Source organism: Fusarium keratoplasticum, chromosome 1 (genome assembly GCF_025433545.1).
Source record: "Fusarium keratoplasticum isolate Fu6.1 chromosome 1, whole genome shotgun sequence".
In the NCBI taxonomy this organism is placed as follows: Eukaryota; Fungi; Ascomycota; class Sordariomycetes; order Hypocreales; family Nectriaceae; genus Fusarium; species Fusarium keratoplasticum.
Genome location: NC_070529.1, coordinates 4,602,847 through 4,626,584, shown reverse-complemented (window position 1 = coordinate 4,626,584; position 23,738 = coordinate 4,602,847). Strand labels below are relative to the sequence as shown.

Sequence of the window (23,738 nt, the reverse complement as noted above, 5' to 3'; positions counted from 1 at the left end):
TGTGATGCAGTGATCGGCTAGAGCCCGTCAAGTGCAAACTTACTTTAATGACAGATGAGCTCTGCGGCGTTGGTTCAGGAATGATGACCTGGACGCATCGAGAACATGAGGCGCATCTTGGCTTGAAATCTTGAATCTTGAACTTGACTAAATTAAAGCTGTTCGTAAACTATCAAATAACATATGCCCGTTGTTTCTATAACCAAACATGGTATTACTGTCGTGAGTGATCAAAAATTCATGTCCCATACTCATACTCCCTCAACGCCGCCCGCAAATACCAGTACATAACCATGACCATTGTGACGTTGTAGCGTAAATGCATCATCAACCACTCCCCCCGTGCATCTTCATCAATGACTCGCTCTCTTAGATGCTTCCCTTTTGTGAATGACTGACGAATGTGACCTCATCCATGCCCAGTTCACCATGCTCCAGCTGCCATCGTGACCGGCACATGGCCCTCAATCGTGTCCCCCCTGCGCCGCTTCATCGGCCGTGGGCTACCGTCACGATCTGCTCCCATCTGTGTCCACTGTGACTGCGTCCACAACGAAGCTTGGTCGCTGCTTGGTTCCACCTTGGCACCTTGTGAGCTCCAGTCAGATCCCGCCCCTGTGCCAGTTGACCACCCATCCAGCGTCGGCATGTCCCAGCCTTGAAGCCCGTCGCACTCTGAGTTGTCGTAGACAAGAGGGTTTGACAGGTCCAGTCCAGTCGTGGCAGTTGGACCCTGGAAGGGATTCACTGCCGACATGGCGGGCTTGAGATCTGCCAGCGTCGTCTGCACATCGTAGTAGCTTTGGCTCTGTGCGTGTCCCCCAACAGACTGGCTCTCGCCCGCCGTGCTGCACGTCGAAGGCAAAAAGCCGACGCCTGTGCTCGGGGGCATGCCGTGGTCAAAGCTGGCCGGGTACGACCCTTGTAGGCCGGCTGTTGGTGGAGGCGTAGCGAGCCCGTTGGAGAAGGACTCGAACAGCGTCAGTCCATTGTTTGCTGCCGGCACCGTTGGCACCTGCGCCAGGCTCACGTTGGAGTCCCACGCAGAGCTAAACGTCTCATTCATGGCCGCCGTCATGTGCTGGTTGATGGAAGGCGTGGGCGACATGATGGAGTCCCTAGAGACTGTTGCCGACGGGTAGACGAGAGCCTTTTGCTGGTGATAGCGGGACATGGGGTCGTTAACCGTCAACCACCGCCACGACGTGCCAGCCGGCTTGAACACTGGGTTGTACTTGTACCATTGGTTGGTCGTGTTGAACCGCCAGAAGATGATGCCCTGTCGAACCCATCGCGTCGAGTCGGGCGCACATGACCAGAGCTCTTGGTACATGGCCACCTTGCAGATGAGGTCGCTGCCCGTGAGCTCGCGCCGGGCCCAAGAGGCGGCATCACCGTCATCCTCAGATCGCTTGCGCTTGCTGCCGGCCCGGTCAAGGTCGTGCTTCTTGCGGTCGCCATCTCCCTTTGACCGCTTCTCCTTCTTGCGCTGGTGCTCCACGTCCGGGTACTGCACCGCCTGGCTCAGGATGCTCGCCCATTCTACCGCGGGGAACGGGACGTGAATGTCCTGTCGGGGTCGGCTATGGCAGTCACAGTCGGGCTTGGAGTCTCCGCATCCCCGTCGGTGGATTCCCGTCTCGTTGGTGTACACACCCTGCTTCTTGTCGTCGCCGTGCAGCTCAGCCGGCCGGGTGAGGCGCGTCACACACTTCCACCGGTGGTTCTGGAGGTTGGGCTGCGTGATTGCCACCTCAACAAAGCCCGTGAGCTCAGACCCAGAGGGGAATCGGGCGTGGTCGTGCAGCTCCAGAGTTGCGCACATCTCGAGGAGCAGACACTCCTCATCCCGGGTGGGAAGATCCAGAGTCTCATAGATCTCGGGCGCATCCTTCTGCCATCGCCGGGTAACCGTCTTGACACAGGCAGAGGTAGACCGGTCCAGCGAGCGAGTATACTCGTGAAGCAGCACATCCTTTCCAAGAACAGTAGGGCTGTCATCACAGTTGCTGTACTTGTTCAGGTGGGGGAAAGACTCCTGGTCCAGAGGCGTGTCATGAGAATCATAGGCAATATCATCTCTGATCTTGACCTCGGACGACGAGACATAGACCTCTGCCGTCTTGGGTCGGACTGTGATCAGAGACTGAAGAGCCAGGAGCTGCGAGAAGTACTCGTAGTTGGGCTTGACATCAGGAACTCGGCCCTCTGCCAGAGCAGTCAGAACTGGGTTGGACTTGAACGACTCCTGCTCTTCCTCGTCGTAGTAGTCATCAGAGTTGGTCGAACCAGGCTCCTTCTTCTCCTCAGCAGGGAATAGGAAGTGGACTGCCAAATGTTAGTTGATTCACTAGTTACTGGTCATGCAAACTTACAGCATCGCAGATCTTCAAAGAACTTCTTGACCACTTGCATGTGGCTCGACACCTGCTTGCGTCCCATCTGCTCAATACTGTCGTTGCTGTTGTCGATTCGGAAGATTTCCTTGCTGCCAAGGATAGCAACGCAGATGACAAAGATGTATTCGCTGATCAGCATGTTGCGGCCGTGGAGCTTTCCTCCCATGGAAAACTTGCGACGGCCCATGTGAGGCATAAGCAGGACAGCTAGAGCATGTCAGAATATTTTTTTCAAATATAGGAAGGGTTCTTACAGTCAACAAAAGCATCCTCGAGCTCTGGCCTCCTCCACACACCACCCTTATCTTTTTGGGTATCCTTGTGTGCTTGCCGGTTGCGGTATTGTCGGAAGGCAGGCCAGAAGTAGAGGGGGTTCACGCCGCTTCGAGGCCTCCTCTGGAAGCCTCGAGGCTGGTTTCGTGGTGTAGGGACGCGGTACAGGCAGTCGAATGACTGTGAGGGAACCATGGGAGCTGGGAGGCTGTGGGGCACTGATGGCGAGATGCCTACAGGGCTCTGATAGCATGAAACCATGCCGTTGAAGTTGTGTGATTGCGCGTTGCTGTTGGCTTCCCGCAGAGGCAGGCGGCTGTTGTTGTGGTAGGTTCTTCGAGCATCTTGAAGGTAGTCCGGTGAAGGTGTATATCGCTGCGACGACAGCACCGGCCGCGGGTGATAGAGTGATGAAGAAGACATGGCAAAGGAGTAACTGCTGCTGCAGCAGTGGAATGCCGGCAAGAGAGCTCACAGGAACAAGCTTGACGCAGCTGGAATACCGTTCGCAGCTCTACGTATGCAGACAATGAACAGACAAGAGAGGATGAGAAATGTTGGAAGGAATTCAAGACGTGGAATGGTGAGATAGATGTATGCTTCTGAAGAAAGGAGGTCCAGGCACTGGAACGAAGAATCGTCAGGAGAAATCTAATAGACGTCTATAAATCCAAGACTCGGGAGCAGAGTATAGATAGTCTGAGGACCGTGTCCGCCGAGGCCAGGGCTGCCCGCCCCTCCTCGACCCAAAAGATCAAGATCCATCGCCATCCCATCCACAAAGGGTGGGAAGGGCGCCCCAGCGGCGGGGAACTGAGCAAGCTTCGCCCGGAGGGATGTCTACGTCGAGGCGCCATGGCGGCCAATCGAGGGCACTTGCCTAAGCCACCAGCACATGGCAGCTTTGAGGTTTGGTCGAGGGCGTTAGTATGCAAGGGAGCGTCAGGGCGGGGCCGCCATGGTCCATCACCAGGGGAGGCGTACATCTCCAGGGGAGGGTGGGGAGGGTGTGTCTCGAAACAACTTCAGAGACATCTTCACCCCGAACGGCCCAAGGTATGTGGACGAGATTAGAATCAGACATCCAGAGGATCCGCAGTTCCCCTGTCAGGGCGATGAAGTCTTGCACCAACCTCTAGTTCCGATCGTAGCCACGCCGGATAAGCGTTGCGGAATATGCATGTCATCCGCTCGCCAGCAACCAATGGTCCCTTGCCAAGGGAGAACGGCGCAGTCCCTGATGCGAGCGAGGCCATTCGCGTATAGGACACTCAGCCTTGTCGAAACTCTGGACGAGGCCATCGATTCGATTTAGCCTGTAGTCTGTTTTCTCATTCTCAACTCAGCTCAACTCAACCCTCCATCTCGTCGTTCTCGTTGCCAATATTGACCCGCGTCCTCCCTCGTCCAGTCAACTGCTGGAGGGCGACCTTGTTGACCTGGCCCCCTACCTTCTTCTGCATCTTTGCGATCTCCTCCTCGGCGTCGACTGCCTCTGCCTCCGCAAAGTCCAAGACAAGTTTGCGGCCCAGCAAGTGGGTGTCCCTCAACGCATTTAGCGCGTTCTCGGCTTCGCGGGGAGTGACAAAGTCGGCAAAGGCAAAACCCCTTGGGGTATAGTCAGCCTTCTTAGGAAGGCGTACCGATCTGAGCTGGCCGTACGTCCCAAACAGAGACCTGATGTCCTTCTTGGTGGCTTGGAAAGGCAGGTTCTTGATGATGATCTTTGTGCGCTGTCCTGCGGCCCTCTTGGCCTTGTCCTCTCGCCGTCTCTCCTCAGCTGCGTCATGCCCCTTGTGCGATGCCTTGACGGCAAGCGCGTGATCGTCCAGAACATGGCCGTCCATGACTTTGAGTGCAGCCTGCGCTTGGCTCTTTGTCCGGAACTCGACAAAGCCGAACCCCATGCTAAGCGTCTGGCCTGGCTTCTTGGGATCCATCTTGGTCTTGACCCTGGCCGAGACGAATCCGTCGAGGGACTGAAAAGTTTCGGCAAGCCTGGTGGTCGACGTCGAAAAGTTTAAATTCCGCACAAACAGCGACGTCGTATCCACGTCGTCCTCCGGCTTATCACCGCGTGACAGCAGGTCGTTCACACTAAGGTTTTGGACCGTCGGAGCTGGACGATCCTTTAGGGACACGGCTTGATCCAGTTGGTCGCCGCCTCTGAAGATGTCACTTGGCGCCTTCTCCAAGAAGAGGACGCTATCTCCAATCCGGCGATACGCAAGCTTCCCAAAAGCGGACTTGGCGTGATTAGGCTGCGTGAACTGCACAATGGCGATTGTTCCGCTAGGAGGCATCAAAACTCTCAGCACGGGCCCAGACTCCTCGAACAGCTTACGGAGCTCGTCGATCGTCGTCCCATAGGGGAAGTTCTTGACCAAGATGGCCGTGTCGCCCCGCTTCTTTGACTTGAAAGCCTCCAGGTCCACCCCGTTAGCGGCGAAATAGGCTTTGGTCTCTTGGATGACGCTCGTCTCTGCGATAGCCTGCTTGACGGCCGCATCAGCAGAGGTAGGGTCGAGCATCTCGGATTTTGAAACACCAAGACGGTCTGCGACCGACGCGTTGACGGCGTCCTGGCTCATGTAGAGCGCATTCCAGTTGAAGGTGCTGGCAGATGCTTCTTGTTTCTTCCGAATCATGTTCTGCTTCTTGAGAGGGAGCTTGGAGATGGCAAACTCGTCCAACCCTGTGTCTCTCTTTGCACTGGCAGGAATGATGTGGAGGATACGCCCCTGAAACGTCGCCCCATCCATGGCTTGGAATGCTTCAACCGCTCCCGACGGGTCACTGAACAGCACCAGGGCAAACCCCTTGCTGGTACCTGACTTGTTGGCGGGTAGATGGACCTGACGTGCATTGTTAGCCAGTGCCCAGCCATTGAAAGTCCACACAGAAAAATGCAACAAAATTGACAACAATTCAGACAATCGAAGCATCTACTAAAATATTCGCCCTGGTTCTCATCAAACACCGTAGTGTAAGCTGTCCCTATCAGGGGTTCATCACGTTGTCGGTTACAAAAGACGAAAAACAAATAAACAATCTTGAAACATACCTCTTCAAGTGTGCCGAACCCTTCAAAGGTCTCGCGGAGATCCTCCTCGGTGGCACTATAGGGGAGGTTCCGGACAAAGAGCCGAGACGTTCGGCGGATCGCCTCAAGTGAGTCGTCTTTCGGCGGCTCACCCCCCGATGGCTCGATCGTAGGCTCTTCAGCTGTCATCTCATCCTCATCCGAGGGGTTGGCCTGGGGACTGTTGACGACGTCGCCTCCCTCGGTATGACCAGTCTCTTTGACAACAGGCCCTTGCGCAGGCGTTCGTTCCAGTTCATCGGGATCAACAAGGTCCAGCAACCTGTTGGTACGTGAACGCAGCCAGTCGTCATCCTCTGCAACTACTGCCGAATGTTCCAGATCTGGTTGTTTGGTCTCTGATGACTCGGCTGTCTCTTCATCTGCAGGAGTTTGCATCTGTACATCGGCGGGGCCGGGTGTTTCTTTCGGGCGCGGTGCTAGAGACTCCGAGGTTGGGGCCTTCTCCGGCGCCTCTATCCTGCGCTGCTTCTCCCTTCGAGTCGGGATCTGCTCGTACTCGTCGTCACTGTCCTCCTCGGGAACGGCGGCGGCTGGTATCGCAGAGGCGCCGTCAGCCTGGTGGGCGTTGGTAGCATCTTCCAACGCGCCCTCTCCGCCGGTCTTCATGACCTGGAGGAACTCGCGCAACTTGGGATCCGCCGTCTGAGGCTCATCTCGCTTTCGCTTCTTCGAGCTCGCGTCCGAGTCCTTCACGATCGGACGCTCCGTGCCCTTGGTGGTGGTGCCTGTGCCTGTGCCTGCCGACGCATGTTTGGAATGCGAGGCGTTCTGGCCTTTGAGCAGGGCGGGGTCTGAGATCTAACATTCCATGAGCAACAGTCAGTCAAGACATGAGGATGGAGTCGCTTACAGGTCTAGCTGTCTCAACGGCGATCTTGGACATGCGAATGTAAGACTTGTTGAAGTACTTGACTGCCTTGGTCGCATCGTCCGAGGTCTTGTAGCCGACGTAGCCAATACGTCGCTGGGGAATCAGCTTGACATCGGTAATCTCGCGACCCTTGGCGGAGAAGTGCTTCCGGAACTCGGCCTCGGAGATGTTGGGTGGCAAACCCTTGATGAAGATCCTTGATGAGGCCATTGCAAGTATGATCTGATGATGTTTTGTTGATGTTGATGTCTCCCAGCAATGGTGAATGGTTCACCCGGGGAGCAGAGGTTGAACGCGTCAAGGCATCTTTTGGACGTGGGCTTTTTATGAAGGGAGAGGAAGAAAAAAAAAGTTTGCTACCCATTCTTATCGTTGAGGCTGGGGCCTGTTGTTGGCCCGTGCACTCACGAGCTCAACCCCACCATGTGCTTCTGAATTGCCCAGAGAAGGAGACGTTTTTCTTCACCGCTCTCAGCGAGTGATGGAAGAAATTCCAGCGAACGAGTTAGACGCCACTCAACCTGCCAAAAGATGCTGCAAGAAGAAGGACCTCTATTTTTCAATCAGTCGGTACAATGCTATTATATCTTGCAGCCCAATTGCTGCCCAGAGATTCGGCTAGTGCATCGAGTCCAGAACCGTGGTTGCGGAGGCATGGATCGCCCCTGAAGGCTGAATGCAGAATGCAGAATGCTGTTCCAAGACCCCAGAATCTGCATCCCAAATACCGATGGTGTTTATTTAGGGTTCATCGAATTTTTGAGCTGTGCCGAGTTGGTGAGATTCTGCTCATGGCAGGTTTTGATGAACAAGTATTCATTTATCTGCACTCGTTAGTAGGTTGCATTGATAGACCAACATAGAACTTGTCACTCATCATCATACTTCCTACAACTAGTATCCAAATGATACCACTTTGTCACAGAAGAGTTGAAGGAAAGGTATGTGAATCAGAATAGACTCTTCTCACCGCTACATCAAAGCTCAGCGCCTCGGCGTTAGCCGTTTTTTAGATGTAAAGGGGTATTGTCACACGACTGTACCAAGCCAATGCCTAGAGACACCTTCGTAGTTTGTGTTGAGGAAGGGCTATGCGGTTGAGTGGTATATGTGCCCTCTCGGTGCCATTCTCGCAATATCTCGACATGTTCACTGTCTTCAGAAGCTCGCAGAACAACAAAACGGCACATCATGAAATGTCAATCATACAAGATAAACACAAACATCTCCGCATGGTCTCCGAGCAACTTGAATTAACTTTTCTTAGATGGTGGAGGTTCAAAATCTGGAAAGATTCTGAAAGTCTATTAGGACTGAGAGTGGCTAAATTTGGCAGTGTTGCATTCCGAAGACTTCATTGTCGTCACCTCAAGTCCTATGTTCTCCTCACGTCGTTACAATGAATTATGGTAAAATAAACTGAATATCCTTCTGTGATACTCCTTTCTCATACTGTTCCTCTTGAGGGGTGTCTGGAAAATGAATTCTTGATGCACCTCCTGGCACAAGTTGAGCCCTCCATACCACGAGCTTGGAATGACCGGTGAGGGAATGCGGATGCAAGCCATCTTCGTTGAAGAATTCTTCCCAAACCTTATGGAGGGTCGGATGACTTTTATCAGGCCAGCTCTCTCCATCTTGAGGACTATAAGAGATCCTCTGGGCGCTGACCTCTACACTCCTCCTCTTCATGAGATATCAGTCCCCAGGGTGAAGGAAGTCGCTCTGTCAGGCACTGCCCTTTATCATGGCCTCGACCTTTGCTTGATGCTCTACGATACTGTGGAAGACACCGAACCGACTTGCCGGATGGATTGAGGAAACTGGAATACGACAATAGATGACAGTCGACTACCGCCTTACCAATGTCATCTGTTTGAGAGCAACGATCAACCTACCGAAGTTATTTGAGAGTCATCCTCGACCAATCATGAGAGCCTGAGCTTTGCGACTATTTGGAGGTACTGGGGAGCGGTTCATTTTGCAAGAGCTTGGAGTGTCTGTCCGGATTTGGTGGCTATCCAACCTCGGCTCGGACCAGGGTGTATCTAAGCAACCCAATCAGCCTCTCCACGGTCATCGACTTGCCTAATGGGTGTTTCAATGGGACAAGAGAGGAAACTACCCGATCGAATCATCCCGCGGGGTTTCCCAGTCAAGCGCGAAATGTTCGACAAAGTCGTGGATTGACAACACCGACAGCGGAGGCAGGTGAAGATATTGAACCTATGGCCACGTCCCTGGAGAAATGTAGGTGTATTTATAGCTTTCAATATCTGTTCCGGATGATCTGGATAGTTTGAAGAGCTGGCCAGGGACATCCAACCCTTTCGCCGCGCTCGGGTGGTTGGTGTTGCTGAGGCAAGTATTCGCTCTTAGACTTGAAAAGTAGACCCCATTATTTCGCTCGTTGGTCAAAGGGCATCTCTCTTCACTGAATTAGCTGACCTATGTGGTCAATGGGTCTCCGCATGGATTTCTCCATGTATCTACACCGCCGAATGCGTTATTCCAGGCCGTTGGGCAAGGTTTGAGCCGTTGGAATGCAGAGGCGAGCAACGGTGAAGCCGTTACGACCAGCATTTGGTTCATTCTTTGCCGTGAACTTTGTTCTTCTTTTGAGTTTTGGCACCTTTTTGTTTTACATTATTATCATGCAGTGGGTTACGACTTGTAGTTACGGTGTGAGTGGCTAGTCGTACTGAGCTCCGGGTTGGTTCATTTGCCATTTTCCCCTGAGATAGTAATCTAATTGTAATAAATTAATGTCCAAGGCAATCCCATGCTTGAATTTTCTCTTCGTCATTTATTTAATCCTTGTGTTAAAATGTGGCTATGGATATGTGCTGTGTATCTCCCTCCACCGTGAAATAATATGAGCTTGCGTGTCAAGGCCCCAAGGGTAATTCCGGCAAACATAACATCTATTTGATACAGTCTACACCGATTTGAAGATGTGGCATTGTTATTAATCACAGGGTTAAGACCTAATCCATGGCAAAGTGTTGTTTCGGTTGTCATATAGGGCAATCAGATTGCAAGTGAAGTAGAGTTTGGCTTCTCTTATGTACTGTAGGGAACTAAACAAGGTCTGACTCGGTATTGCATCTCGTATGTATATGCTCTTCTCCCTCTCTACTGTCTAGTGTCTTGACTATGACTTCTTGTATGTTATAATAGAGTAGGCGTGGTGTTGCCACCGTGGGCCAACTCCCCAGTGTGAGCAGTGATATCATAGATGACCCAGGAGAACAGGCATGGTTATCCACACAAGATAATCAAAATCACTGTATGAAATAAAAGTAATCTTACAAACTGCATAGAGTAGATAGAACCACCAGCAATAATTATCTGTGTTGCAACCTCAGTTCTATCTTCAGGTCCAGGGTAAGCAATTCAAAAAGTGGACCTGTCAAGTACCGGTGCGTGCCGCGCCGTGCTAGGGCAGGTCCCAGCAGCGCGTGCACGTTCCCCAGCGAGGCTACGTAGTACCTTACCAAAGGAAGGTACGGGCACCTGCCAACCCACATCCAACGTCAACAGCCAAACAAGCAACACGACTGCATCCATCCCAAACACGCGACTCCAGAGAAGCATCCACTTCGCAAGGCTACCTACCTACAGACAACATATCGCTGCGCCGCATCGACAACATCATCTATCGATTAATCAAAACACTCACGCCTTTGCCCTGCGCCCTGCGATCAATCGATCACCACCGCCCGTACGTGCGCCCAAGCTCCTTGAAAGGGGGCGCCGAGTGAGGCGTCCAACTATCGTCGTCCACACGCGCCAGCCTCACGCATCTCAGACGACTCTGCATGCTAACAAGTCATCTCCCCAGCCGCATCGCATTTGATACCCGCACCGAGAGACCTCTCCGACCTGCACAATGTCCGACATCAAGCCAACCGAGACCCCCGCGCCCCGGGAGAAGCTCGAAGGTGGGCAAATTCTTTCTTGTTTTTCTGACCAGCGCATCATGCTAACAGAAGACCAGCCCAGATCAAGTCCGCCGACATGGTGAGATGACCCGAACACGAACCATATAAGCAAGAAACGATCGCTGACGAGGATTGGAATAAAGACGGAAGACATGCAGCAGGAGTCGATTGAAGTTGGTATGCTAAACACCAACGTCACATGATGGCGCAGGACACAAGGCTGATATGATCGCAGCTCAGGAGGCTATGGCTAAGTTCACCATCGAGAAGGTTAGTCCATCAGGTGCCATGATTGGATTCGTGCGATCAGAGAGCTGACATGTCTTCGCAGGATATCGCACAGCACATCAAGCGGACAGTTCGTACACCCCCAGACGCCGTCACAGCCGACCACTTACTCACCCTCTTCAGTTTGACGAGCGCAAGGGCCCTACCTGGCATTGCATCGTCGGCCGGAATTTCGGTAGCTTCGTTACTCACGGTGCGTGGTCGAAACCTTGTCGTGATGCTTTCTTGCCATACCCCTGGGCTCGATCGAGTCATGACATTCCTGGGACCTGACTAACACATACACGCCTCTGCAGAGACCAAGCACTTCATCTACTTCTACCTTGGCCACTGCGCAATTCTACTATTCAAAACGCAATAGGCATGGGAGAAATGGCTCACCGGTGGGGGCCTTTGGAAGAGCTTGTTGTGAGCGAGAGGGACGGTGTGGTGGGACAAGGAGAAGAAAGGCAAAGAGGCATCGCGTTTATGGCTTTCCATGCCATGCCATGCCGTCCACCCAACCCTATTTGCCTATGTACGAGACGGACGGCGGTAGAGCTTGCTTGCTCGCGGCTGTACTAGGTTCATGATCAATAATGAGGGGGCGCTCGCCCAGTGATTCCACTTTGTCGTTGTTCCTGTCCTCAGTGATGGGTCCCGAGTATGTTCCTGATGAGAGGCTTCACGCCAGTGAGTGGCTTGAGATCGGGTGTGCTGTTCCGTTCCTGAGACAGCTGGTTGCCATTGTGAGACAAGTTCATCTTCTTGTCATCGTCCCGCGCCGAGAAGAGTCGGACTCGTCTTGGCTCGTCATCTGTAGCTTGCCGTGGAAGCACAAGACGGCTTAACTAGGATCGTCGATTTCTGCCCCATCTCAGCATCACTGACATCGCGGCAGGACGCATCGTTAGCCCGCGCGATCATCGGCCTATGGACGATCCAACGCCATGTTCACGTGGAGTCGATGAAGCTAACCAAGACGACGACTCTCTTACAGTACAGCACTTTAGAAAACCCGCCAGCACTTTTTTGGTGCCAAAGTCAAATGCCTCCCCCGTCTTGCCGTCTCGGTTCTAGCCTCGGGTCCCCTTGAGCAGTTTAGTAAACACCTCTTCCCGGACAATCCAGTCGCTGAAAGGTTTCGTTCAAAGGGAAGCTAGACATCTTTCGGAAACTGAAAAGAGTGCGGGCAAACACACGCCAAGTCCAGCCCCATCAAACGCCTCTCGCGGGGTGGGAACGCAGCTCTCGGGTGTGGGAGTCCAGAAGTGGACGACGCGGGATTTGGGTGGCTTCAGATTTTGGGACTTGACTCTTTTGCTCTCTTTACCCGGCAAGACTAGGTTTCGGGCGGGTACTGCAACAGACAGAGTTGTGATACCGAAATCATATCACTTTCTTTGTCGTCAAGGCGCCAATGAGCAATGACATGACTTGAATAAAAAAAAGTCTATCACAGAGGGGGGTCTTTGCAACACCCATGGCTTGGTGAGGGACCCTCGTGGGATCATCAGGGACTTGTATGGGATGACCTCGGCGGAGGCCAGAAGGAATTGATCAACCGGTCTCTACGTACGTACGACGTGGGGGAACAGAGAGAGATCAAGCCTCGGAACATGGTCCGGCCGGCCGTTTATCTCTCTCTCGGGGATATTGCGTCGAGTTCACGATGGATGGACTCGTCAACCAACGATACGTACAGGGTTTGACAGAACTCGCAGCCGAGCAAAGAAAAAAAGTAAGCATGCAACCCGACTTATGCCGGAAGGGACTTGGAGCGTTCTGGAGCTCATGCAGTCCGACTCCATCGGCACCTCTCTTCTGTCTGTCTGTCGACCATTGTTCGTTCGGGAATCCAAATGCCCAACACCACCACGACCCAGTGACCACCCCATCACGCAGTCCCTCGTCCTCCAATAGACCTGGCGCTAGGTAGGCATGGGGGAATGGCGTCCCCCCCCAAGCAAGCGTTCCGTGGCCCACTCACCCGCCCACCAAGCTGGTGCCAGTTCAGAGGATCCTGGTCGAGAGGGGACCTCTTGTCTCTCATCTTTGGTGGGCAAAAGAGAATCAAGGTGTTAGGTAGGAGCAATTATTCCGTACAGTAAGTTACTCAGTCGACAAGATCAACGTGATGTTGCTCAAGAGCAGCTGATACAAAGGTCGAATGGCCTTGTTTTCTAGCTCTCTTCTCTCAGCCGAGGGGTGAAGGGACGTGAGACAAACATGTCAAATCTCGTCAAGGTGGCGATACACGTTCCCCCTCCCCAATGAGGATTTGCGTGCCTGAACTCTAACGAAAAAGCCGTTCGTCAGAGGGGACGACGACGACAAATACAGTACAAGGCGTGGCACGGGCAATGAGGAGGGGGGGCGGCGTCAACGCCCTTCGCTGACGGACTTGCAGCCCGCCGTGCCCGATTGGCATGACTTGCAGCGGGCCTGTCCGGTTTCTGATAGAGCAGGTGAAAATGGGCAGTGATGGGCTTTTTGACCAAGCACTTCTGTCGTAGGTGGCAGTTGGGCGAGAGACAGAATGGAGTAGATGTAGGCTTACAAGACGCTGACATCCATGATGACATGCAGACCAACGAAGCTCAGAAGCAGCTACTCTTGATCAGAGAGCCACGGATGTAATTCGGCCCTTTGGCAGCGCCTCTCTGTGCGTCGTGGTTCAAGCTGACCTGCAGGCACAGACGGGTGACAGGGATCAAGAACTCTGGAAGCTTTTCATCCTTCTCTTTCTCTCCCCAGGGCCAGTGTAGGATTCTTGTTTCAAAAACTGTGCAAAACTTCACATTTTCCTGCCAAGACTCCCAGTTAATAAGTCATGACGCTCGGAAGCCGGGTTCCTTGCTCCATTTTCGTCTTGCCATGGTTCGTTCCGCGGCGCTTGGTCTCCGACATCCTTGCTTCTTTATCCGTGGTCGTCTACGAGATGAGATGGCACATCTAGCGGTGCGCTCGTGCTGAATCTAAAACCGTGTTCCATGAGCCAAAGAATCAATGTCTTGACACAACGGTGCTACCCTGTTGTCCAGTGCCATTTTCTCGTGTCGGGTATTATTGCAGCCGTGACCTCGGGTAATCGACGTTGCTGCAAGTATGCAGCAATGAAAGAATAGTTGCCACAATGGTTGTATGTCTGAGTACATCTTGTGCCGCTCCAGCTGCAGAGTAGTCCTGTCCTGTCCTGTCCTCGACACGCACATATTGCATTCCCGACAGCCTTATGCCCCAAGATCCTGGTCCATATATGGATCATAGTAGATTTCCCTCAACCCCTAGATGCTCAATCCTATAAGTATTGGGTTTCAGGCAGGATAAGACTGTAAGGGCACTTCAGCAATCGTTTCTCAATAGAAACCCATCTTCTGCCAAATTTTCAGCTCCTCCTCGCGTCAATGTGATGATGAATGGTAACCCCTGGATATCAATCTCAAGGATCCACGACTCCCTCCTCTGGCTAGTTTGATGAACCTCAATAGTGTGAATGGGAACAAGCTCCAGCATGAGATTGCACTAATCGACATCTCATAAAAAGGGATATCTACCGACGAAAACAACCCCCAGCGAACTCGAACTCGAGGGAGTTGAGAGATCCATCCTCGACATCCACGGCAAGGATAGATCCTGGTCATTTCACGGAGACTCGAGAGCCGGCGGGTCCTTGGTCCCTGCTGAATCCCAAATGCCACCTGAATCATTCGGCGAAAGATGGATTCGACTCTTCGGTCCATCGCCTCCTGGCTATTTGTCTGCCCCCTTCTTCACCTTGAGGCTTCACGTGCGTCACCAATTGCAATAATTCAGGTTTGATTATTCCCTCCCTCAAGGGTCCGGCATCGACACATCCCACGTCGCAGATGTCGCTCCCTCTCCCTAGAAAAATCCAGAAAGTAGTCATGGGCAAGGCGGTCCAGCTCAGTAGGCGCCTGCACTTTTGCCCTGTCACTTTCTTTTTTTACCCTCTTGGATGGACGAGCGAGACATTCTGCTGGGCCATGTCAAGTCAGCGCCTCTTCGAGACACGAAGCGGCCGTGGCGTACGCACGTAAACCGCGGGATGCCAATGCAGACCAGCGCCAGCCCAGCCCATCCCATCTGGACCCGCCCGAGTTGTCTTGCTCGTGTGTCCCACTCACGTCGGCCAAGCCCGTTTCAACTCATCAGTCTGATGAGCTGGGGTTCTACAGGCAACGAGGTAGAACACAACTCGGATCATAAACAGCCCTGATGAGCTGCAACACGGCAATCTGCGTGGCCAAGACCCGGCGGTCTGTTGAGGAACCTCGGGACCGCAAGGACCCGTCCTCCGGGACTTTGACGGATGCAGGCGGTTCGGACGTGGGATGTGAGGTGGGCGTGGGCGTGGGATCAAGGCGGAGGCATGAGTCTGGAGCCGTGGTCAACGTGACCACCATTGAACCCGCCAGGCCTGCCCAGATCTGGTGTCATACACATATGCGTCGCTTCCCCCCGGTTGTCTGTCAATGAGTAGGTCCTCTCGGTTCCAAGAAAGATGGGTATTGGTATCGTAGCGGTGTCTACCGGGAGGCTGATGCGTACCCAGCTACCTACCTGGCTCGGGAGCGCCCAGCGGTCTGAGAGATCCAGAGGCGATGGCACCTCGAGCGACGATGTTGTCTCGGGTGGTTTCACCGACTGAGATCCAAACGCTCCATGACCGGTGAAGCGAATTGCCCACCTGACCAGTTTCCTCTCTTCTCAACCGTCGCGGCATTGGGCCTCAGTAGGCGCTACGCGGCAGCCTTGCCTTGTTATCCTCCCGTCTTGGGAACTGTGTGAACCCCAGGCCAACCACAGCGGTGATGTCAGAGAGCAGCAGGTCAACTTGCTGCTTCACCAAGACTGAGCCCTGCATCCCGCCGCTGAGAGCTCGAGTGAGGCGGCGAGTACTCCCACGCCCCCGTTGCTGTTTGGGATGGGATGGATGTACCTCCCGCCCCATGTCGAGCCAGGGGTCTTCCGCCGACCAGGGCCCAACTGCCCCGGTGGGCTCATCCCTGCCCCCAGGCACCGCTCGCCTGCTGCTGCTGGTTCTATTCGCGGACTGGCGGAGTGCCACGAGCTCTTGGGACGTTTCCGCAAGAGGCCTGGCGCCGTCGCTGCTTTTGCTGGAAAGCAAAAATTTGTGCAACGGTTTGGGGTGAGGAGCTCTGACCTGACGGTTGAGATGCGTTTAGGCTCAAGAGGACCAAGCGAGACGTTGCGACTTTCCAACTCTAAATTCTCAACAGTCGTAATACTCGACAATCTCGTATTCGAGTGAGGAAAGCAATTGGTGCTTGGGTGTTGTGACATGTCCAGTAGGGGAAAAACATGCCGCTTTGGCAGCAATACGATGATCGATCAGGCCAAAGCTGAGCCACGCTCTTCCAAGAGCTATGCTTGAAGAAGAGGCTAGCCTGGAAATGCTCCCCCAAGCAGGTCAGAAGCATTGTCATCGTGAATCATAAACATGAGGATTCGTCCACCATCATGACTATCCTATCCCGAGGAGACCTCTCCGGCCTCGGTGGAGTTCAAGGAAAGCCGGCGTTGCGGGGGCGGGGCATCAAATCGAGCAGAAGGGCATGCATCCATTCGGCATCATGCGGCATCATCGCTCGCCGGAGGATATCGGAGACCAAAGTTGTTTGTTTCCGTCTTGGTTTTTGCTCGGTTGAGAGCTCCGAAGCTTTCGTTTCTTGGTGTTCGCCTCCCCCGCATCCACAGAGCGGAATCGCGGGAGCTCCCTCGATGCCTTCCGGCTAGGAGCGGTCCCTGTTGGCCGTTGCATTTGCCGCTCTGGGTCAGGCCAGCCATGTCTTGGAGAGAACGGCTGGAATTCCTCTCTTAGGGACTCTATCATTGACGAAATCATGCTGTGATTGGATGATCCCTGAGTCCAGCAGTGTACCCAGCCAGCCTCTCGTCAGAGCTTGTTCCACTGCGGCACTGCAGAGAGATAGACCATGTGAAGATCTCACTGCCTGATGTCGATTTATGTAAACCTCGACAGCTAGGCGAGTCCAATATATCTGGAATGCCAAGGTCACTGCAGGCAATTTATGTAGGGTTCGGCGACATGAGCATGAGCAGTTAATCAGACTCGAGAACTATCCATCACCCGCATTCGGCCTGGATGCACCACAACGATCCGGCCGCTGCACTGTCTGTCTTGGTGTATCGGTCTCGTCTGAAACATGTCGTTCTCCAGCGGCCTGCAGAATCTGGTATTCGTGCTATCCTTCAGCAGTTGAAACCCTGCTCCACCAGAGAATGATCGGCAACCATTACTTGGTCCAGCTATTGTCTGCAAGGTCCCGACCGCGCTCGCGCCAGTTGAGTTGGGGTAGCAGTGTATGATTGTCAACGGGGATAGATGACGTGAACGCAGACACTGAGCCTCAACAAATTGATTCGCCTCTGCTGAATGTGTGGCAGGATCATCGCCATTGCCATACACAAGTGTTAGGTACCAGGAGCATCTTCAATGGATGCCTCATCGGTCTGCGTCACAATGCTGACTGACAACGCAGAAACGGAGCTCAGCCATATGCTGCGCAGTTTGTTATGCCTTGGAAAACGGACCGTCCGATGTGCATCTGCACGCCACATAACTTCACTTGGGCTCGATTTTTTTTATGCAACCCTGGCCGATGGATCTAGCCCTCCAAGCAGCTCGCCGGTAAAAGCAGCCAGGCCTCAGTCAGGGCCCAAGACACAGGACAGGTACCTGGCACATGGCCCTCTGCGCCCTCTCCAATCAGCTCCGGCCATCGGAAAACCCGCCTCGGAGGTGGTCGCATGCTGAGCCGTTCTGAGCTGACGACAGGTCACGGACGTGCCGCCGAGATGGCTGTCGCTCGAGCGAGACATGCCCTCCAAGGCGCAGAACCCTTGGTCAGCACGGCCTCTGCGACGTGGTACGAAGAAGACGAGAGGGACCTTTGCCTGTGCGTGTGTTCGGAATTGTATTTTTATCCAATGTCTCTCTGTCAAAATATAGAGACAACAAGACTCAATGGTGGAGTGTGAACTGGGGAGTCATATCATTCGGCCCAGATTCACCGCCGAGCGTCGCCAATCATCGGATCCTCCACGTCCTCGGTCGCCATGTGGCAGCGTCTCCGTACCTCGCATCTCCCACGTAGGACCGTCGAGTGCAGCGAGATGCGCAGAAGAAATCTGGGACTCAGCCTCGCCCTGTTTGGCCGGGGGACAGTCCAGCCCAGCCCAGCCCAGCAAGTGGACAGGGATCCATAGACCCTTCTCGACGTTTTACCGCTTCCATAATCAGGCAAGCAGCCGATGACAGAGGCAACGCGGTCAAAGTCGCAGAGGTTGGAGTTGCTTAACAATCCGCCAGCTCAACTCACCACCACCGCAACCACAATAACAAAACAAACAGTCAGGCCGGCCTGTAAATAGAGTCGACAGCTCCACTGTCAACAGTCAAAAGGACAAAGAGGGTCATGGGTCCGTTGCCGGCGGATTGGAAGCGGCGGCCGGGGGTGCTGGGATATGGGGATTTGGGTACGCGCTATTGCCGTTGCAGGCATAACAAAGAAGATGAGATTGGGCGTAGCGTCTAGAAGTTCATTTCTCGAAGGGAAAAAAGGGAGACGTTATATGAGGTGGGAAAGGGGAACATTGTCGTGAGCTGTGCTTCTGTTCCGCCTTGTGCTGTTTCATCCAATCCCTCGAGCTGATTTGACAAAGCCCTTTTTTCATCCATTTCAATGAGGGTTGACTGACTGCCCAGCCAGCCCTTTTCGGAAGCGGCCTGAGCATGAGCAGTTGAAAGGGCGACCAGCAAGCGGCCACGACCGACCCCGGCCGGATGACAGATCCGCCGTAGCCTCCATTCCGAGCCCTGGATGTCTCGCCATGGGCCACCCATGATGGGTCGTTCGCTCGCTAAACTGGTAGCTCAACCTGCCCGCTGGATCTAGCCCCGTCATGTCCCGTCCTGGGCTGACGACCTGACGGCCAATTGGGGAGCAGGAACCGTCACGGTGACAAGGGGAGACGCGACAATCCGGCCATTGTTGTTTTCTGAGGTATTTCGCCAGTTCTCGTCGTCGACAGAGCCATCGCCGGTGACTGCAAGATATAATGGCTCAAGCGGATGACCTTGACCCAGAGAGGCCCGACGAACGGGACGGGAGGAACCCTTTGGCTTCTTCTGGGATGTGGTACTCGACTAGCCCAACGCCTTGCATGCACCCACCACTTGACCTCCGTTGCTGTGGAGCACCTTCAGGTACTTTGCACGCCTGTATCCAGGTTGAAAGCTGAAGTGTCTGGACAGTAACTCGCCGTTTCTTGAGGCCGCCACAGGGGGTTTTCAGGCGCCTCCAGGCGCTGGGAGCTGAAGGCTGATACTTTGGCTGTACCCAAAGGGGGACCTTGGCCGGTTGACTCTTCCACACGCACCACCACGACGCACGCCACCGCAGCCACGGCCCCATGGACGCTAGCGAAGCCGAGTACTTGAGTTATACATTGAGTCAGTGAAGGGTGCTGTAGGTTTGCCTGTAAATTCGTGATCGACAGCGGGCTGAGGGCCTGACGTGCTTCCTGGCCAGGGCACTGACAGTGCTACGCTGCCCGTTCGACCCAGTAAAGCTGCGAGTAGCGTGATGTACCCCCCTCCCCGGACGAGTCCCCGTAGCGTACCGTGCGGGCGGCTTGGCGCACCCGGGGAGACTGCATCCCTTGACGCTTGTGCTGTTTAATGTCGCTCGCTGGGTTATGCTGGGTTTGTACTGTTCCAGGTTTGGAGTACTGTGCTGTGCTGTACTGGGCTCTGCTGCGCTGTGTCGTGTTGTGCTAGCCCGGCCTTGGGCGCCTCCTTCCCCCGGTCGACTTCCCTGTTTGGCCGCCCCAATGGCCCTTGCCCACGCCCACGTCCACGCCCACTCCCGCCCGTCACTGATGGAAGTGGTAGGCACTGGGCACTGGGCACTGCACAGCACCACACTGCAGGCAGGCACGGGTCCGGTACGGTACGGTACGGTAGGTACCTCCCCAACTTCCTTCCCTCCCATCTGCGCGCAGTACCTTGGTACACCCTCGTCTCGCTCTTTCGCCGCTGCCGCTCCCGTTCCCCCATCCATCGTCTCCGCTCTCCTCCAAACCTCCATCAACTTTCTCTCTCACTCCTCTCTTGCTCCTCGACGAGAGTTGCAATTCCCAGAGGGTGCTGGAGCTTCTTTGCGCTTGCGGCGTGGTCCATTGTTCCCGTCAGTGACAAACGCCCGGCGCCTCTCCTTTGTCCTCCTGAATCGGACAAGGCTGTTGCTGCTGTATCGGAGAAGGGCCCCCAGCCTTTGGTTCCCGTACGCCCAACCAAGTCATCACAACAGCGGCCTCACTCTCGGCTCACCTTGTTGGATGACAATGTGACTACGCTCCTCACCTTACTTTCGAACCCGCCTGCATACATTAACGAAACCTACACACTTCGACCGCGCTCTTCTCTCAGCTCCGCCTCCAACCTTCACGGCTCGATCCCGCGTTCCCATCTCAACCTTCCGCCTCGACTGATCGACACAACATACACATCCGCGTCATTTCCCACTCCACGGCCTGCCCAGGCTCGTGATATCCTCCAGCATGAACTCGCTCAAGGTTCCCGAAAGCGGGCTCCAGCTGGAGGGCTCGACTGGCAAGGATGCCACCCTGCCGTCGCAAGCCTTCGCCCTCACCCTGAGCGACTTCGTCATTGAGGACATGATAAAATCATTCCAAAACGGCGAGAGCATTAACCTTTCCCTCGGGTCCAAGCCGGTAAGTATAGGAACACGATGCCTTGTACCAGTCGCTGTCTGTGTTGGGCACGCGTATATGGTGATGTGCCCTTGGCATCGTCGTCGCTAATCCTCGACTCTTCTGCTAGACTCTCATCTACGGCTCCAACTCGCACGTCATCGCTCCTCCTCCCGACTCGCACCCATACGACCTCTACCTCACAAGACCATTTGAATCGACACGAACCGCCGAGAAGATCCCGCACCCCGGTTCCCTTTTCCAGAAGCCCAGGGGCGCCACATCGTCAAACAAGGCTCAGGTCGAGAAGAACATCGACGCCAAGCCCAAGACCACCAAATCCAGCAAGAGCACCGCGTCTTCGGGATTGGACTCTGACATCGAGGCTCTCCAGAATGGCCTCGCGGCTCATGCTGCTTCTCGCGAGAAGTCGGTCTCACTTGGTTCTCAGTTTGGGTTGATCATACTAACGTTTGTTGAAGGGCTCGCATGGTTGACAGCCTGCCGGCGAAGAAAGGCTCCATCAAGGTCAAGAGCAAGCTATTTGCCGGATACAGCTCGACTCCACGGTCTATCCCTCAATCCCCTGGCCAAGCTTCGATAGGCTCTCCTTCGATGACACCCTCGGCTTCGCAAAAGGAGGACCGAGCCAAGGGAGACCGCGCTATGTTGGTGCACGAGCTCGCCGTGGCAGAGCGCAGCCTCGAATACCTAGCCGGAAAATGGACAGGCAAGCAAGAAGACTGTGAACCGACCCTCCGAAAGGTTGCCGATTTGCTTAGCGATACCAAGAAGTGGGCGTTGAAGAAACTAAAATGGAGGGAACTCGATGTCTGGAATTACGATTATGATACCCAAGAGATACGACAGAAGGCGATTGACAACGCAGTCCGACAGTACGACAAGCAGAGAGTCACTGTCTCTGAACCAGAGTGGGACAGGCTTCTGCCTAAGGAGGAGCGAGGAACGGGCAAGTCTCTGAGCCGAGTGCAGGCCAATTTGGGCAACAACGCAAGCACACCGGCTATCACCATCGAGATGGCGGATGGCGGCTCTACACCGCGAGGCAGTGCGGAGTCTCTAGATGGAAGCCGTCCCACGGCTAGAGGAGAGGCCATGTCGAGATCCACATCGAATCCTCTCCCTGCTAAGCCCAAGAAGCCAAGTGCACAGGAGGCTCAGGTCAAGCGCCTTTTGGGCAAGTCCAAGTCCAAGGCTTCGGCCTCGGCTTCAGCTTCATCCTCCAAGGCCCCGTCTACCAAGGCATCGCCTACTAAGCCCCGAACAGCAACGAGCAAGCCCAACGGAGGCCGTGTCCTCTCTCAGGCAATCATCTCGAACTCGGACAGCTCTGGGGATGAGGCTGCACCTGTCATCAAAGCCAAGCCGTTACCCAAGCCTGTGTCCAAGCCTGCAGTCAAGGCAAAGGATACAGTGGTGGCCAAGCCTCGGCCTTTGGTCAGAGAACCGTTGAAGCAGCCGACAGTGACGAAGCGAGCCCGCGAGGACGATGATTCGAGCTCGAGCTCGGGGACGCCACTTTCGAAGCGAATCAAGCCCAAGCAGCCGCTGGCTGGTCCTCGACTCAAGCACCGCCCATCTGATGCTAGCCAGAACTCTCGCGGAACGGTCACGTCGACATCGATGAAGAGCAAGAACACGTCTCCGACCAAGTCGTCCCCTCTGGCGTCGTCACCGCCCACGAATGCTTCAGACCTTGAGAACGAGGCACCATCAGCACCCGTGGTGACGAAGAAGCGCAAGGCAGAGGTCTTGAGCAAGGCACCAGCGGCGAAGCGATCAGCATCCTCTCGGTTCTCGGACAAGCTTGTGCAGAAGGCACAGGCATTCAAGGTGTACTATGAAAAGTACGAGGCTCTGCACCATGAGATTTCGGCGTTGGACAACCCACCAAGCACGAAGCTGGGCCACCTGATGGAGATGAGGGACCGGCTCCAGATTATGAAGAATGAAATTTACAGCGAATGCCGGCCGGAACGGAGCTGAATGGCGGCGACGGCGGCGGTAATGCGACAGGGGAGCCTTCCGGGGAGGCTTTGATTTACAAGGCGCACAAGGCATGACGACCAATTGCTTTTACATTTTGCGATTTGCACCAGGGAAAACCGGAACTGCATGGACAAGAGGCTCTCGGACGGGTACAGAGCACTTTTGATTTGCGTTGACTTTATTTTGATACCACCTGATGAGCCACGCGGCTAGACTAGGCAAAGGCCGAGAATACAGAAACTGTTGAAATTGACTGTCGTCTGTGAACTTATTGTGACTGGACTGTCGTCTATGAGCTTGAGTGTGACAGGCGTCGCATCGGCGATGTGACGAACGGTGCTACTATGACGTGAGTCGCATGTGATTGAGGTGCGTGATTTCCCTGGCATTTACCAAGTTGGGCGGCCGAGGGTCGATCCAGTTTTTTTCTGGGCGGGCCAAGCGCGGGATGGGGATGGGGATGGAGATGATGGATGGGCTGATCCGGGACGGGCCCCCAACCCCAAGGCTCAAAGAAGATTAGCGAGTTGCGGATCTAGGGTAGCTTTCTCGGTGGGAGGATGCGAGCTGCTCATCTGGGCTACATGGGCATTAAAGATCTGCATATTTGCATGAATGGCTTGTTTAAGTGTTGAAACGTCTTTGTGTGTGTTCTTGGTCGTTTTAAGTGACCTGGTGGTATATTGAAAGGGCTTTGCTGCAGCTAATCGATGCTGCGAGAAGAGAAATGTGACGACTCTGGGATCCTTCAAAAGTCTTTATGTTTGAATGCTCACGACAATGAAAGAGCAAGAAGCAACCAGAACCGCGAGATGATTTTGCCGTAGTTAAGTAGCCCAGGGAACCCACGAACAAGTCAATTCCAAACCAAACAACAACCGGAACGAATCCCTACCGTTGGCAACACATACTCTACTCACCTGACAGAGCGAATCACCTTCGTATCACTCACAGCAGTTGTCGATAGAGCTATTAGCCATGCCACACCATCATCACCATTGGACAAGCATAATCCCGAAGGACGACGAAAATATGCACGACAACGGTAGAGGAGACGACGTTATGGTTCGGGGTGCTATGGTCCC

General features: G+C 54.3%; 3 protein-coding genes and 1 pseudogene across 4 annotated transcripts, besides 1 other annotated feature; 2 read left to right on the top strand and 2 right to left on the bottom strand.

The window, feature by feature from the left end:
* Positions 1-424: 424 nt before the first annotated feature.
* NCS57_00137400 (Conidiophore development regulator abaA) lies at positions 425-3,095 on the bottom strand (the record flags this gene model as incomplete). The annotated part of the gene is made up of 3 exons (XM_053051440.1): positions 425-2,328; positions 2,376-2,606; positions 2,654-3,095. The coding sequence occupies 3 exons, from the start codon at positions 3,093-3,095 to the stop codon at positions 425-427; spliced, it is 2,577 nt and encodes an 858-aa protein (XP_052919955.1).
* Positions 3,096-4,024: 929 nt separating this feature from the next.
* Positions 4,025-6,859, bottom strand: NCS57_00137300 (Multiple RNA-binding domain-containing protein 1; the record flags this gene model as incomplete). The annotated part of the gene is made up of 3 exons (XM_053051439.1): positions 4,025-5,527; positions 5,737-6,576; positions 6,629-6,859. 3 exons carry the CDS (start codon positions 6,857-6,859, stop codon positions 4,025-4,027), a joined length of 2,574 nt encoding a protein of 857 aa, XP_052919954.1.
* A 3,682-nt stretch (positions 6,860-10,541) lies between these two features.
* NCS57_00137200 (Dynein light chain) lies at positions 10,542-11,242 on the top strand (the record flags this gene model as incomplete). Its single annotated transcript, XM_053051438.1, has 7 exons — positions 10,542-10,593; positions 10,650-10,672; positions 10,737-10,770; positions 10,829-10,863; positions 10,925-10,951; positions 11,005-11,074; positions 11,178-11,242. The coding sequence occupies 7 exons, from the start codon at positions 10,542-10,544 to the stop codon at positions 11,240-11,242; spliced, it is 306 nt and encodes a 101-aa protein (XP_052919953.1).
* A 9,230-nt stretch (positions 11,243-20,472) lies between these two features.
* On the top strand, positions 20,473-22,650 carry NCS57_00137100 (annotated as a pseudogene). Its single transcript has 3 exons — positions 20,473-20,664; positions 20,774-21,072; positions 21,126-22,650.
* Positions 20,473-22,650: a sequence feature.
* Positions 22,651-23,738: the final 1,088 nt, after the last annotated feature.